General features: G+C 31.7%; 1 protein-coding gene across 1 annotated transcript; it reads right to left on the bottom strand.

Moving 5' to 3' along the window:
• Positions 1-923: 923 nt before the first annotated feature.
• LOC141664548 (putative protein phosphatase 2C 39) lies at positions 924-15,928 on the bottom strand. Its single transcript, XM_074470504.1, has 5 exons — positions 15,630-15,928; positions 15,515-15,519; positions 14,885-15,058; positions 1,096-1,247; positions 924-989 (listed from the first exon to the last, which is right to left on the bottom strand). Exons 1-5 carry the CDS (start codon positions 15,926-15,928, stop codon positions 924-926), a joined length of 696 nt encoding a protein of 231 aa, XP_074326605.1.
• Between the last annotated feature and the right edge of the window lie 2,202 nt (positions 15,929-18,130).

The following is an 18,130-nucleotide window of genomic DNA, read 5'->3' as shown; positions in this document are numbered from 1 at the left end:
GTGTTTAGTTAGTTCATCATTTAAATAGAAAAAAAAATAATTGTACATCACTTTTAATATATAAATGTTGATGTCTCAAAGACAATTGTACATCACTTTTAGCAAAGAAAAACTAATGTCAAAAAAGTTGATATACATCGCTTTTTCCTAAAAAATTAATGTCAAAGACTGACATGTTCAAGTCTAAACAGAACATAGAGATCACGTTGTTTGTGATCAAACTAATGTCTAAGTGCCAACATAGACATCACCTTTTACTAAATAAATCGATGTTTAATATCTGATTTTACATCACCTAAATGAAAATATTCGATGTCTATGTGGAAAAAAACATAGCTCATTATATGTTTAATTTGTTGTAATAGGTGTAATTAATTTTTTAAATTATTTATTTCTAACGTTTTTTGTATAAAAAATATGCATGAACATCAGTTTTTTTGCCAGAAATGATGTCTAAGCAAGTAAAGACATCGGGTTATGGCCGATGTCTAGAATAGACATCACCGACATCAATATCGGTTGCCAAACAGCATAGACATCGGCCAAAAACCGATGTCTATGGACATTTTTCTTGTAGTGTTATATGGATCTTATAATACATGGCATTGTTCAAATAACACTGTGAATCTCATGATTTGTAGAGTTGGATTAATGTAGTCGCAAACTTATTAACCATGGTGAACTTATTTTACGATCTTTTCTTCAATGAGGTCCATGATTGTATAAAACCAAGCAAAACCACTACATACAATTTCTGATACAGTATAAACACCAGCTTTATAATGCAAAAAACTGCACAATAAGATTTCATAAACAATAGAGTCTGGGATACTGAAGGACCTGACTAGAATCATCTGAACTTTAAAAACAGTGCAAGAAATACCATCAGGGCTCTTCTTTGCAAGTGCTTCTTCAGTAAGTTGTTATGCCGCTGTTTGAGGACATTTTACGTGCTTAATACAGTCCACAACTTCTTGGTTCGACAAATCCTGACAGCAAATGTGAATGCAAAATATTCAACAATGTAAAACACCGAACAAAAAGTTGTAAAAACAGAAGCATGTACAAACACTTCAGAGTTTAAAAGATATTAACCTTCCATATGTCGTCGCTTGCTAAGATTAGATAATCTGTATCTTCAATTATGATTTCAACCGACACTTCTGATTCTGAACTAAGGTGTTTCAAGCTCTTGTCACCAAGTTCTCTGGCCACTGCCAGTTCTCCATCAACACGAGGAACATCACCTGCAATCAACGAATATATAAGAAAAAATAATTATTAAAAAGTTACACAAGGCTCTAGCAACTGGCATCAGTCTTTATTAGAATATGCCCATTTATTTTAGTAATTGTAACCAAGCTGGCCTACAAATATTTGCTTTGATAACATTCCGAAAGCAATTAGAGTGTGTGACTGGAGGGCACATAGATAACATTCCAGAAGAACTTGGGGAGGATCCTTGAGGTTGCCGAGACTGCTGCGGTTGCTTGGAGTGTCTTCGTTGGATATTATAGCCACTCACAAGTGAAGTATTTGAACCAACATGATTTAGTTGTTGGCCTTGAAAATAGGGATTTGAAAAAAACATTGCATGTTGCATGATTGTTTAGATAATTGTTGCTGAAATTGTAGTTGTTGATGCTGTTATTGTTGCTGCTGCTGCATCTGGATTTGGGTTTTGGTTGAAGCACTCAGGGAAGCACTGTGAGGGTTCCCAAGAACTGATGGAACATTCCTTCTACCTGCCGGAGAGGACTTCCAACTGACATTGTCTTGACAAAGTGCACAAAGGCCACTAATTTTTCACTCTTTTGCATAGCATATTAACGGTCTTAACGGTTGTCTTAACATTTATACACATTCTGCACAAATTATGTAAACAATTTTTACAAATTGCATTTAACTCTAATTTTTAAGTATTTTAATATTTATTAAATATATTTTACAAATATTTGTAGTTGAAGAATATGGGAATATTTATAAAAAAAAATATGTAAGAACGTGTAATATTCAGAGTGATTGTAGTATAAAGAAAAACATTATTTTAATTTTCTTTACCGAATATTTTGCTCTTTAAAATAAATAATTTGAATTAACTACGCAATAAGAATTGATCCAAATCATTGAAGTAGAGCATGATTATTATTAATGATGGTAGCTAAACATTTCATACTGAGATGTTTTTAGTTTTTAACAGTAATGAAAATTTTAAAATTATCGTGAAATGGACGATGGTCGTTATGTGCGTTGTTTTAGGAGTTTTTTTTATCTTCTCACCATGTTCAAATATCATCGGTATTAATTACTTCCTCCATGCAATTCATGGGCATCTCGACGTCACATATTATGTGCTTACGGGGGTATAGATTGATTCTAAATTATTTATTCATAAATATGATTTTATGTTCATAATTTTTAACTAATTATCGATTTATAAGGAGTGATCCTCTGCTCTTATTATAAGATCGTGAATAGATATACATATATTTTGGTAAAGAGAATAATCTTCTTCTTTAAATCTTTTTGTCTCAAATCTATTTATTTACGACCTCCTTCCATAGATGACTAAAAAAAGTACCGAGTTATTTTTGTACCGGCCTATCCCCTTGATATTTTGCTCCTGTTGGGATAAACCTGATTATTTGATTGTGTTGTAATACATATATAAATTATACGTCAATTTTAATGGTAAAAAAGTAATCAACCAAATTACCAGAGTAATGAAAATGGAGGGTAATCAATTGACTTGTGAATTACAGATGTGTTGAAAATTTGTGAAGCGTTTGGTTCGGTCGGTTTGTATTTGGTTTAAAAAATATTAAAACCAAACCGCAACCATATTATCAGATCGGTTTTTATTCGGTTTGGTTATTAATTGGTTCGGTTTTTAATGGTACGGTTTGGTTCCGTTTTGTTCGGTCTTGGTTTCGGTTTCAGTTTTTGGTCCGGGTTTGCTCATCCCTAGAACAGTCACAAACATGTACAATAAAATCTCGATGAATGAATACATTTGGGAATATAATTTTTTTTATTTACCGAGATTATTAATTTATTTGATGAGTTTATTTATTTATCGAATGTTCGTCTATCGATATTGTATATTTTATGCTTTATGAATATCCTACATTACTCTTTTACAAAATTAGTATAAAGAGGCTAACATGGTTCAATGGTTACAGAGAAAAATATATTTTTAAAATTACTATGATTAGAAGATCATGCTTCGATTCGTTGATTAGAATAAGTTGGCTATGTTACACAAGAAATTTGGGTTTAAAACGAAATTTTTTATTAAAGTTGTCTATGAACTCTAAATTTAACTATAAATAAAAAGTTGTACAATTAAAAAATATATACTCTTGTTATTTTGCCCTAGTATAAAGCTAGTATATAGAAATGAGTTAATTAATCAAGTCTCAAATCATTATATTTTGTAGATATATTAAAATAAATATCAAATTAAATATAGAGTAAGACACAGTGTAAATTAGTACCTCTACCTCAACACTTGATGTTATCAAGACTTACACAAATTTGTCTCTAGCAAGTGGTTGGTATGTTAAATTTACAAATAGTTGACTTGGCTTCGATTCCCATCCAAAACAACAATTTTTAATATTTAAAAAATACAGGGGCAAAATAGTAATTACGAATAATTTTTTTCCCCAAAAACTTGATGTTGCAGTATTATATATACTAGCTTAAAACCCGTGCGATTCACGGATCACACAGGTTTTTTTTAATATTATATATATATTTTTAAAAATATATTGAATTCAATTCTTAATTTTGTTTATTTAAAACTTTAAATTTTATGACTTCATGATAATTATATTAGTATACGTATATTTTCATAACTTTTCAGAACATTTAAACTTATTTAAAGTGATAGCATTAGTAGGGGGGAAATATTATTATAACGAAATTATTATTTTATTGAGGGTAAAAATATAATATCTTCATTATGTTGGGACCTTAAAAAATATATTATTTTAGCATGGTGATTACTTAATCGATTAACTATAACCCTATAAAAGATATTTGAAAAAGACAATATCAGTGATTGAACGATATAGTTTTATTGATAATTCTATGTATATTTTAAAAAAAAAATATTTATGTTTTAATTAAAATTTGATTTTTTAGTTCATATAAATAGGATACAAATTATACTTAGTGTAATATTAATTTGATTTATCTCGGATTAGTGATTTATATTATTTTATTTTATCCCAACGCCCAATACACCGACCAAATCAAACTAATTTTTTTTATTTTTTTTAAAGTCTGGATCAATAAGATAATTTTGTTTTAGATTGAATAATTAGTATATGTAATTTTATTTTTGTTGGTCGAATTGTGCTTTTATTTTAGTTTTGTGTTAGTCTGAATCAATTGTATAATGTATTTTTTTATTTTGTATAAGTAAAATATTTTATTTTGTATATCTAAGTTCATTAGTATAATTTTTATGGGGATTGATAGTATTATTATTTTATATTAACACGAGTCACATTATATATCAACTAAATATTAAAAATTATATTTAGTCTGCTTAAATTTAATTTAGCCTGATGTAATAAATTAGAATAATATAAAACTCAATATGAATTAAAATTTAAATTGGTAGAAGAAGTTGAATTTAATATAAATTATTATGATACAGAGTTCGATATAAAATAGAATTGAAATTGGTAAAGTAATAGAGGAAGTTGACTTCAATATCAATTAGAATTGGACTTGATCGACCCAGTAATTAGAATTAAATAATTAAATAAGGGTATTAAGTAATTTCAGTAAGTACTGACCGATCAATTACCAAACTTTTAATGTTTCGTCTATTATAATATAGTATAGATAATAGATTAGTATGTGGTGATAGTAATATGTATAGATTTGTATGAATTGAAATCTAAGTTTTGGCAGGGGATAATTTTCATAATTAAGTTTACATAATTAATAATTCATGTTTTCTTGTTTTTTTTGGTCATCAGTGTAACGACTGGGAATTTCGCGACGTAATTAAGTGAATAAAGAATGATTTCAGTGGTATGATTATAAATTATGTGATTAAGTGATGATTAATTGTCTTTATTGTATATTAGTATCTGGGAGCGTAGATAGATGCGTTCCAAATTAAAGAGTCGGCTTAGGGGTTAAGCTGTGTTGTCGGGCCGTCAGGTAGAACGGAACCCGTCTTAAAAAGGGATTAAAGAGTTTAAATGTGAAATATGTGTGTTTATGTAAAGTGTAATGTTTAAGTAAGTATTACGTTCTAGTGACGTGTTGGTAAAGATAATTGTGAAGCGTAATTGAAACGCTGAGCGTCGGGCCGTCAGGTAGGACGTGACCCGATACGCGAAAAGAGGAATAATAATAAAAAGGGAAATATGATGATCAAATATGAGTTGTGATGTGTGAAATATGTGCTTGCTTGTCTGTATGCATGATTACGTAGTCTGTTAATCTTTAAAACATATTTAAGGAATTTATTTGATTAAAATAAGGATTATTGGACCTTTATACATTTTTATAAAATTACTCGAATAAGGTCGAGGCATGAAATTTGTTTTGTTATCTTCAAAATAGTCCTAGAGACTTTCTAAAAATGATAGACGGATTTATTTCGTGATCGTTGCATTTTAAAATGATTTTATGGAGTTAAAATGCTATTTACAGCATAATCTTGTAAAATCCGTATTTAATCAACCGTTCGCTCAAAAATTATTCCAAAAATATGGCTGGAAAGCTAATTTCGAATCCTATATTTTAAAATTGATATTTCTTCTATTTTCATCTTTTTGAGAGATATATAATATTCAAATTCGTTTTTGGGAATGAGAATAAAAGAAATGAGAAGTAGAAATCAATTATGGCATAATTACCATTCTACCCTTTCCATACCATTATATAAACCACCCACCCTTCTCTTTTTCTCCCCTTCTTCCCTCACTTCTCTTCTTTCTCTCTTTTTCCTCCCCCACTCCCGAATTCTCTCTCTCTCTCTCTCTCTCTCTCTCTCTCTCTCTCTCGGCTCTCTCTCCAACTCTCTTCTCTCTCTTACATCAACCTTAAAACTTGGCTTAAATTCAAAGATTTATCCATCAACAATCTTTATTTTCAGTCCTCTATTCATTTACACTTTGCATGTAAGTTTCTAAGCAACTTTTCTTAGCTTAATTTCTTTGGTCATATGCAAGAAAGTGTAATTTCTTGGTATGTGATCATAAAGGAATGTAAACAAGTGTAATTTGTGGTTTTAAGGTTCAAAACTCAAATGGGAGACCCGTGTTAGGCACTCTTGAGTTCGACCACCACCGGCCGTGATCCAAGGAGAGCCGGTGGGATTTTAGGAGTGTGATATTCTTAGTGAAATGATGTATTTTTGTTAAAGTATAACTTGCATGTTTGATATTTGATGAATTCTTGAGTTTTGATGGTAAATGAAGTTTTATGTTTAGAAAATGGGAAATAAGGTTTATTACTAAGTGATTTTGGTGTTTAGTTGATTGAAATGGGATGCATGTCATAAGAATCTAGATGCATGTCACTAAAAGTCATTGCATGTCAATGTTCTAAGTTTCTTTTGGTCTTGAACCTTGTTAGGTTCGAATTTTTCTTAAAAATTATGTGGGAAAAATGATTTTTGATGTGTGATAGTATGAATGGTAGCATTAAAATGGTTGCAAGTGATTTGATTGGTTTTGTGCTAGTGTTTGGTTCGAAATTGTGTAAATAAAAAGGAGAGGAGTAGTTGTTTGCTTAAGGTGTTTAAGGTTTAAGAATCAAAGAGTCTTTTGTCTTGATTAAATGGCTTTAGTTCGAATTTTTACTTCTTAAAAAGGGATTTTTGATTTTGATTCAAGTTTATATAAGGGTTTTGATTTGAGAATTTAAACTTGCTTCGGTTTTCTTTGAAAAAGGTTTGAAAGGATGAATATTGGCTTGAACTAAAGATTATAAATGATCCTTATACTTGCATGTCAATTTGTGGTGTTGCATGAGATGTTTCTTGAGAAATTTAAATGGTATAAGTCGAATTTATAGAAGATTAAGATGGATTATGTGTTTAAAGTGTTGCTTATGTGTTTCCATGAATTATAGTGATGAATTGGAATTAGATTTGGATAAAACAAGGATTGCATGTTGAGATATGAAGTTGTATTTGACAAGATTAGAGTCTAAAAGAATCATTGGACCTCTTGTTTGTGTTATGTGATAAAGCCGAATGGTTTATGGTTATAAAAGTAATTGATTTGAATCCAATATCTTACCAAGTGAATGCATGTGAGATTTTTAAGAATTATGTAGATTATTTGTTTGTTTTGGTTCGAATTAAGTGATGTAAAAAGAAGGTTTTTGAGTCGTCTTGATATGAGATTATGTATTGATATGGTAACTCGAGTATAGAGTTTGAAATACAAGGATTAGATGTTATTTGTCGTATTTGTATCTCAATACGTGATCCGAAGTCTATTTGGTTAAAGTATACGGGTTTTGGTATAAACGTGCTTGTATTTATGATTGAGTATATATATACTCTTAGGGTATTGCGATTAAGGAAATTGTTAAACGTTCTGGGAACGTCGAGTGGGAATTTAATTAAGGTTTTGGTTTTTGGATTCTAGATTCGGAGCGTGAGGGCATTCAGGCTAGGAAAGGGAAAGGTATACTAGGTGGCAGTAGTTCAACCTTTGTGAAACAGGAAAGCGAATTCAGGCAAGTAACTCTACTTACTTGTGCAATTGTTATAGAGAGAATATTGTTCATGCCATGTAGAGTATTGAACTTTTATAGAAATGTACCCCTGTTATTGATTATTGAGATACCCTATTATTGTTCCCGTGAACTTGTTATTGATAAGATTATTGTTCGAACCTTTTGGTAACCTTTTCTTATCTTGATTACTTTTCAATACCATAAATTCTTGTAAACCCTATAAGAACCTTTGCGAACCCCTTGTGTAATGATCATTTATTCCTTTGTTTACCTTATTCCCTAATGATCCTTGAAACGGTTTTGATTCTCTAACTTGTATACCCTGTTATCATTTGATCAAGACCCTTAGCATTGAACTTTGCTTACCTTTGGTTTATTCACTTCCTTTGAATTCTTGAAATTGAACTTAAGAATGAGTTTCGACTTGAAAGAGTCTGAATGATTTCATATTCTTGGTAATGAAAAAATGAATTTAGTAAAACCTTCCTTTTCCAACACAAGGTTTTCCAAACGAATTCCTGATGGATTGGATTGAGACGTAAGAGACTAGTGGGACTAGTCCAGTCATATAAAGAGCCTAGCGGAGCTAGTCCAGTTTAAGGCTGAAATTATGCCATAGGTACCTTAAAGACCGAATGGAGGTCGGTACGGGCTGATCACCCGTATTAATATGAATTGAAAGTTAAAGTAGTCCAATCAAGGGTTCCATAATTATTTAAAGAGGAATTGAATTTCCTATTCAGTAAATGATTCTTTGAAAATAAAATGATATATAACGTTTTGAAAAGAGTTGATTGTGATATTGATTAGCTTATAGCTTGTGAACCCTGATTTTTTATTATGTTATCAATCGTATAATTGATTCCCAATGATGAAAAGATTATCGCTTTCCAATTGAAAGATCATTTGTGATCCTGTTAATGATTTGTGATGAATATCGGCTTTCACCCTATCTTGAGTCTTGTTCTTTGAAAGCCCAAAGCTTTTCTTCGTAACCCTTTCATAGCCCAAAAGACAGAAATCTGCCACCTAGAAATGATAAAGTAGAATTCCCTGAGATCTGTAATGGTATATTGTGGATTTTGTATCATCGAACTGTTTTATAGTTACTTGCTGAGTTTTATACTCATATGTTTTATTTTAATCTAACCATGGCAGTTAAGCAAGAGGATGGCCAGGCTTAGGCACACTACTCGTAAGAGCGTACCTGGTGGTCCCTACCATGTTGAGGGCTTCCAGTTGCCAGAGCAGGTAGTACAGGTTGTGTGTGAGCAAGCGCTTAGCCAGAAAGTTATAAAGATACAATGAGTTATCTGTCGGTTCCATGTCGGAATCGATTATGTAAATTTGGTTTTATTTTGGGTTGTAAATTATATTTTATGGTTGGTAGTTGTAATCTTATCTCATACTTTATCCTGTTTGATCCTGTTAGTAGTTAATCGGGGTTTATGCTTATTTAATTCATAGATTAAAGGTGTGTGGGTCCTCATCTCCTAACCCCGAGATTGAGGGCGTCACAAGTTGGTATCAGAGCTACATGATCTAGTCCCTGAGACAAGTTAGGAATAAAAGGGTATTTTGGGTATATATCTATATCGCGAGAGAGTTCGACTCATATAGAGTTGAGTTAGACTATTAGGTATAGTCTAAGGAAAGTGTAAGTTAAAGTGGCAACTAGAGTTAGGGTGTGAGTTAGCTGGAAGCTTTATTTAACCCTAATGTTGTTTCTTGGTTGTTATTTTGTGTTTGGAGATGCTCTCAGTGTCTAACTTGTTTTCTTAAATTTTAGGCTTATATTAATTTGTCAAGTTACTAGAATTGGCCACGTAAGTTATAGTCATGTGTGCTATTTACTTTGATTAATTAGTTATTATAATTATTATATGTTGCGATTTGTGCTTTTTATTGAGTGGCCTGCCTTGTGAATTTTGGCCAGGAGCATTAGTTTTTCCATGCATGTAAGATTAGTTAGAGTTAGCACAGACGCCATCCATGCATGCATGCATTATTATATATTGTTAATTGAAATTATATATAGGCTTGTGATTATAGGTATGAAAGAAATAATTAATTAGTAACTCGTTCATTTAAATTATATATAGGCTTCGTTCGTGTTCATTGTCAGGGTTTATTGTTGCATTCTAGTTAATTGACTTTTCGTTACTCACTTAAATTATTAAATCTGTTTTGCAATATATTTGTTCAATCTGATTTCTGAAATTTTGACATCGAAAATAGAATTTAGAAAAGAATTTTTATAGAATTCCCTCGGTTTTAGATTATGCATCGAATGATAGAACCAGATCACTGGGTAGTGTGATACATAAAAAATATAGAACTAATTTTACACACGTTCCGAAACATATAGATGCCTTGTTGAGTTTGTCTTAACAAGGGCGTAAGCTAGCCCCCATCGAATCATCGAATTATAGAGTCGTGTCACTGGCATAGTAACACCGTAATTTAGAACCGTGGGAATAAAATATTTTTGTTCTGTTAAAAATTATTGGATCGATTTAGAAATTCAGAATTTTTGAACTTGTTGAAAAATTATATTTTGGAGGCGTCTTACGATGGTTACTTGTTGAGCTTTGCAGCTCATCGTTTTAATATATTTCAGGTTTGGGCTTTTGGAAGCTAAGGATGTGAACTGTGTAGATTTTCGTGCTATCTATTTTTGAATAAAGATTATCGTTGTTATAGAATAAATTTGATTATCTGTCAGACATTTATTTATCGGATTTGTGGAGTTGCGTTTCCAATTTTATGTTTTTTAGATCTAATAAGTTTGACTGATGTTTTGACATTCGTGATATTTTAAATTTTCGAATAAAAGAATGTGTTTTATTTAAGTTGTGTATTTATAATTAATAGTTGAAAAAGTGTGGGCTGTTACACATACGCATAATTCAAAATAACAATGGCATTCGTTGAAAACGTTAGTTGTGCAATGGTATTTTGAAGAAAATTCTTCAAATACTTTCTGAAGTTTTGAGTTATTTTTATTAAAAAAATTTGATGATGATGTTTCAAATTGTAGTAGATTTTAATGGTGTTGAAAATGCAAAAAAAAAAAGATTAATGAAGCTATTTACATAAATTTTAACGTATATCTAACGTTTCTTTAACATAATGGCATACTTATATGACATTAGGGGTCGTTTGGTTCACCAATTTCTGGAATCATGTATGAATTTTATTTATTCATTCTAACCCCATTCATGGTGTTTGTTTCAGAAAAAAAACAAAATTTGATACTCATTTATTGAACCCCCAAGTTACGGGGTTTTCATAACCAAGGGTGTGAGTGAGGAGTATGTGAATCAACTTTAATTATATTATATTATTTTCTATTGAAGCAATTTAATATCAAAATAATCTATGAACCAAAAATAGATTAAAATAATAATGAAATTAATATTATTGATTTAAAATATTTTAAATTCAATATATGCATTAGAGCACTCAAACAAACATATGATATCAGATATGATACTTCATCCTCATACTACTCTAACCCAATCTCAACACGATACCACATCATGAATCAAACGATCCTTTAAATGCAATTGTATCACTTGTAAGTCAAAAATAAAAAATCACTATTGTCCAAATCAAAAGTAAAAGGGTATTATTGAGAATTTCTTTAAAAACTTTATGTGTATGTATAGTACTTCTACCCGTTCACTTTTAAATATCAACTACCATTGCTTTCCGTGCAAGGCACGTGCCTCGTATAAATACTCATGTTCGTATTTTTATCTGTGATTCTATTATTTTTTTAGTCATTTTAAAATATCAGGCACAGTAAGCATTTATATATGACTAATAAACAAAAATCTTAGGTAATTCTCTGCATAAAATGGTATATTTTCAGTCACCCAGCTTAACAAAAGTACATATTAGTGTTAGAAGTAGAACCACAAAAAGATGAAAGAAAAATATATATTATTAATTGTATAAATAAAAACCGAAGTCGTTTGAGTTCAGTTTTCTAACCATTTACCTTGAATTTTTCTTATAACGGCTTATATTGTTCATCTTGCTCTCTTTTCTTTCATTCACATTAATGTGCTTCTTTACAATAGTTTAAATTGTACTTCTTAAATCGAGGTGTCATACTGGATATCAAAAAAAAAATACAAATCCATAATCAGCAATATAAAACTCCTTAAGTTTTTATGGAGTAAACTAAAAAACAAACTGAAAGAAGGTAACAAAAAATGGGGAAAAGAATACAATACTTAACAAAAAAATCAATTAAGCCAAAAATAAGTTGACACCCCGCATACTCAAGAGATAAATATGATCAGCTTGAGAATCACCTCCCAGGGGTGAAATAAGTGTAAAATAGAATATTTTAATCTGGTTTAGAATATACAGATTGAGTTTGACATTTTTGAACATTAAAAATGCGCATTTAAGATATTGTGTAAATTGGACATAAAAATCACACAAATATATGATTGATATGATTGAGACATTAACTGAATAATTTGCTAGTTTCTAAAAATGTGATAAGTTGCTTATGATTTTATCCAACTATCAATAATATAACTGAAGCTAAAATATGAATACAGTATATATGAAAAATTCGGCTACAAATTCAAAGAAAATCCAAAAGAATATATATCTAAATCTTCAAATTTATCGAGATATGGTAATTTACGTATCAATGCAGTGTCACAGGAAAGATTTAAATAATTATGTATATAACCTTTATGTGCATCAAGATTGCATCGAAATTGATCATAAAATAACATGCATGTAATTTAAGTCATTAGCCATCAATTAGAGTATTTATTGTATCAATTTGAGTTTACAAGGAGATATTTTAGGTTTATTGACATTATATACACAAGTTAACACTTCACAATTTAAGTAACGGACTGAGCCAAAGCCTTTGTGTTACAGTCTTACAGATGATTAAATATATAGCGAAATAAATGTCTAAAGTAATAATTTGGCCAGAATCTTGCGAAAATATTATATTTCACGTACACAGCGTGTAATTTAGATTGATAACTATAAGAGAATGGATCCTGAGGTTGGATATTTTCCCGAGATCACAAGAGAATAACATGTAAACTAAAAATCTTGACACGCATTTATCAATATTTACTCAGCATGTTGATTTTGTTTTTAAATTAGGGAGGTGTATGTACACACATGAATCATTACCTTAGGAAAGTTCATAAAGTCTACCTTAGGATCCTTATTTTCTAACTATTATCATATTCAACACATCTATAGTATATTATATAATAGACGAAATTTTGATAGTCGGTCGGTCATACGATACTTGTTAAAATTACTTAAATACCATAACTTAGTTGTTCATGTTATTTTTAGTGAATTATCTTTATATAAATATTTTTAGGGCCTATTTATTTTAAACTTATTTTAATCTGAATTAGTATATAAACCAATTATCTTTTGATACAATATTATATTAGACGAAATATTAAAAGTTTAGGTGATAAGTTGGTCGATTGGTCAAATATAATTCTAATTGATATTGAAGTCAACTTCCAATACTAATTTAATTTTTAATATCTCATATTAAAATTATAAATAATGAGCGGCATATAATACATCATTACTACCAAAGTAATAATAAATCGGTGATCGATTAAACTTTCGTGAAAAATGCAATATAATATAATCTCTTTAACCATATATTATAGATTAAACTAGAAACATGTAATTTGTCATACTCTTTATAATTTAATGCAGGTTTCCTTGACTATCATATCAAATCAATATTTGAGCACGACCACACATTTCATAGTATGCCTCATACAAGAGGCCAATAATATCACTCCTTAAAATAGCAGGATTAAATCCTTTATAGATCATTCATGTTTCTCATATGATTCATAATATACCCGAAGTACACTTTTATCATTACCCGATCAAAGATAACTTTTAATATAATCAAAGTACATTAATTCTCGTTTGGAAGTATAAAGATTTTAAGTCTGAGGACCATTACATCATTATCACTGTGAGAATTTACTTATTACACAAGAGACATGTATAATCTCACATTAGGTCTATCCAACACCATGTATATTTACATGTGCCTGTATTTTTGACTTTAGTATCACTGTACCTATGATCACTGAGATTTGATCATCAACCAACAAACAAACTAGTATTAATGTATTATTATCGTCCCTTAAGAATAAAATTTGATTAGAGATCTTTAATAATATTGACATTGTTCTCATTATCTCATTTACAAGTCACGTACTTAGAGATATAAAATGCACATCATATTCCAAGGATATTTAGTAACCAAACATCTATATCGCATTAAATTAAGACATAATAAATCATAAAGAAATAATCGATAGAACATAAATATTAATAACCCAAATATCATAAACAAAATATAATAGTATTGTGTCTAGGGCACAAAACTAACAAAGCTCACCACCAAGAAAATCCAAGTAAGTAGGTGCATGATTCCTCCCAAGAAATATAAACCTGAAAGAATAGTTCCAACCAGGATTTCGTATGCGAATGAGAATTTGTTTGAATCAAATTTATACACCCTGGGGGATATTTTGAGAAGCAAATTAAATGGCATCAAAAGCTTCGAGGTTATCAATTTCAAGAATCACGTTTGCAACACCCTCAATGTAAGCTTTCCTGAGACCAATGAAAATGGCACAGAGTTGGAAAGCAAAGAAGGTGGGGTTGGGAATGATACCAGCCACACAACTCATCGTATTTTTATTAGATTTACGAAGAACAACACATATGCCATTCATTTTACCATTTGGCATATGGCTGTCAAACCTCGCACCATTAACATTGACTTTGAGGGTGTCATGGGGTGGGGGATTCCAATGATAGTTCATGACAAAGCAAGAAACAAAAGTTGGGTTGATTTTATTTTTTTTGCCAGAAAAAGTCGAATTTTATAAATCACTCAAATCATTCGATAATACATTATGGAATTCGGGGTAGACATCTCTCACCCTCCAAATATGATTAATTATAGAACAGTTTTGTTGCGCCGAATAATGTGCAACCTTGTTCGCGGATCGTTTAACAAACCTAAACTTGATGTTTTTGTGTTTTAAACTTGCAAGAAGAACACAACATTCATTGATCATCGTCCCTAAGTATGAGAAACATAAAAAGGAGCTACAAATAGCCTGTACCATCTGCAAGTAGTCAGATTCTATCACAACGTCACCCTGGTTCTTCTTCTTGACCAAACTCAAATCTTCTCGAATATCAATAGTTTTAGCCAATTCTGGTTTAAGACTGCCTCTCAGGCAACTTGCTCTAGCTTCAACCAATTTGCCTTCGTGATCTCTAGCTATATAAGCGAAATTAAAGCAATATGAAACTTTAAGATGGCGGCATCAGTGTTTACCTTAATCGTATTAATCGTTGGTAGGTGTCAGTGTTCATCACCATCTTTATGGGACATGTATCCCAAGAAATGATAGAAAGTACGATCTTGAATACTATTCCGTTGTTTAAGGATCGAGTACACTGACTCCACCACTTCGAAGGGTTTAATGTTGCGTTGCTTCCATATCAGATCGTTCATACTCTTCCACAATATCCAACACACCATGACTGCAGTAAGAATATTTTCCTCGCTTTGTTGTTGGAAAATTAGCTGAAGCCGCTCAAGAAAAGTATTAAATTCTCATGACACTTGTGATATATTAGTTTTCTCCCAGCTAGAAACCGCTTGTGAACATATAACTAGAAGGTGTAAAGTTGTTTCAGGGTGAACATTGCTAACTGAACAAAATTCATGTACCTGTACTGTCATGGATAAGAGCATGTCTTTGATAGGTAGGCAGTTTGTCGCTACACGGCACAAGAAATTTTTGACGTTTGGAGGAATTTTTAAATTCCATAGATGGCGTCAGTACCCCGAGTTAGCGTTGGTTCCATTGTCTGGTTTTTCTTCTTGCATAAGTAGATAAGCACTCTTTACTAAATAATATCCCATTTTCTCCTGTCTCCAATACCAATCATCTTGCATTTTATTGTTCAGGGGGATAGATAAGATGATGTTTGCATCTCTTCTATCGAAAATATCTTCTATTAATTCATGATCCCATCCGTTGCTTCCTGTGTACATCAGATAACATAACTTTTGGCCATGGAGGGCTTCATGGTTTGTTTGGATATAAGCTTCAACTTCCGGAGGAAGCCATGGATCTTCCATGACATTAATAGATTTCCCGTTGACAACCCTACGACCAATTTCACTTTTGAGAATGTGAGGATATTCCAGGACACTACGTCATATGTAGCTAGTTTGTATTAAGAAATGTGCTATGAGGGTAGTACATGGCTCTAAAGACTTTACTCACTTACTCACTAGTTTATCAGCGTATTTTAACAATCGCCATCGCTGATTACCTAACAGACTAACATTAAAGTCTCGTAAACTTATGAACCTCATGCCCCTAAGGACTTCCTTTTGCACATTTTAGACCAGCTCTGCCAGTGGATATTGTTGTCCTTGTTTGAATTAGTCTTCCACCAATACTTGCACAACAGCCTTTCGAGCTGTTGACACAATATAAAGGTAACAGGAAGACGCTCATTGCATTGTTCAGGAGGGTATGTGCAACAGTCTTCAAAATCACTTCATTTCCACCTTTTGACAAATTTTTTATCTAACCCTTGAATTCGACCCTGCATCTTGTCTTTTAACTATCCAAACATAGCTGATTTATTTCTGCTTATTGTATTAGGCAGACCTAAATACAAGCTTTGGTCATTTGCTTCTTTAATCCTCAACTTTTGACACATCTTGGACTTTAAAGAACTGTGAATATTTTTGCTAAAAAACACTGATGATTTGTCAATGTTTATCTGCTGACCCGATGCCTCTTTAAAAATCGTCAGTAGTTGCAATATATTGTATGCACTCTCTGGGGTAGCTTTGCAAAAGATATAGGAATCTTCAGCAAAAAAACATGTGGGAAATAGAAGGAGCGCCTTTTATCAATTTTTGATTCTCATAATCTTGAAGCAAAGTTGTTAGACCTTCGATGGAAAGATGGAGCCAAACATTTTACCCGCATGAGAGATTCCGTAGTTTACTGATGATATGCAACTCATGAACGACTTGATGACATGTTATCGAACCCCAATTTCAAAAGAACAACTTCTAAGAAGTTCCATTCCACGCGATCGTGGGTTTTAAACATATCAAGTTTTAGAGCCATCTAGCAGTATGTCCCTTTTATTTTTTTAATATAGCGCATGACTTTAAAAGTTATCATTATATTGTCACTAATTAACCGACCTAGGATAAATGCACTTTGAGCTTCCGAAATAATCATATCAATAATGAGATTTAATCTGGTTGTCAGTACCTTAAAAATAATCTTATAGATTACATTACACAAGGAGATAGGGCGAATATATGTCATGTGTATTGGGGATGGCTTTTTTGGAATTAAAGCAATATGCGTACCTTGCAGTTGATCATCCAACTTCCCATTCTGAAATAATTGTTGCGCTATTGAAACTACGTCCCCTTTCACTATATTCCAGCATTTTTGGTAAAACCCTGGGCTCATTCCATCAGGACCAGGGGATTTATCCAGGTGCATATTAAAAATAGCTGCCTACACTTCCTTCTCATTTACTTCAGCTAACAACATGTCGTTCTAGGTCTGTGTTACATTGTTTGCCACATAATTAGTCACATGTGTCCAATCTGTTGTTGATGCAGTGAAAAGTTGATTGAAATAGCCCTATATGGTTTGTTCCAGGCATGTTCCCCATGTCACAGTATTACCACTTGATTCCTGTAAGGTACTAATATGATTTGCTTTTCTTCTGATCTTCGTTACAACGTGGAAGAAACTACTATTTTGATCACCTTCCCGTAACCATATCTGTTTTGGACGTTGTCTCCAAAAGACTTCATGTTAAGCGTACGTTTCTGACAAGTCCTTTCTCTCCTCTTGAGTAACTCTTACTGAATGGTCATCCCTCCTGCCTTTGAGTAATATGATTTGACAAGGCATTTTCAAATCGAAATGTCTTTGTTGTATGCATCATACTTCCAACTGTAGGTTCCAGGAGAATGAGACGATGGTCCGAAGTGGACGCTTTCAAGTTTATAAGTTTGGCTTCTTTAAACATGTCCAGAAAGGTCATATTTACTAGAGCTCTATCCAAACAAACTTCAATGTGATTATTTGTCCCCAAACCACGCTCTCATCTGTATTGGTTACCGCACAAACTCATATCTACCAAGTCACGGTCATTAAGCACATCTTGGAAACATTGGATCAGCCTGTAAAGGGTAAGGTCTTCCTCCCCGTTTGCCACGCCGAGACAACACATTATACTTGTCCTCGATTAAAACCCATGAAAGATAATTATTCTTAGCCAAGGTTCTTAA

This window comes from Apium graveolens, chromosome 6 (assembly GCF_009905375.1).
Source record: "Apium graveolens cultivar Ventura chromosome 6, ASM990537v1, whole genome shotgun sequence".
NCBI lineage: Eukaryota > Viridiplantae > Streptophyta > Magnoliopsida > Apiales > Apiaceae > Apium > Apium graveolens.
Note: the sequence above shows the minus strand (reverse complement) of the source record. Positions and strands in the feature narration are given on the sequence as shown.

What these genes read in the sequence shown, in the direction of transcription:
- LOC141664548 (XM_074470504.1), bottom strand. Translation starts at nt 15,928, where the DNA reads ATGGAAGATCCATGGCTTCCTCCGGAAGTTGAAGCTTATATCCAAACA. An exon ending in GCAGATGGTACAGGCTATTT is followed by an intron (nt 1,248 to 14,884) that starts GTAGCTCCTTTT and finishes CGTTGATTGCAG; the next exon opens with GTGATGTTCCTCGTGTTGAT. An exon ending in CAAGCGACGACATATGGAAG is followed by an intron (nt 990 to 1,095) that starts GTTAATATCTTT and finishes ATTTGCTGTCAG; the next exon opens with GATTTGTCGAACCAAGAAGT.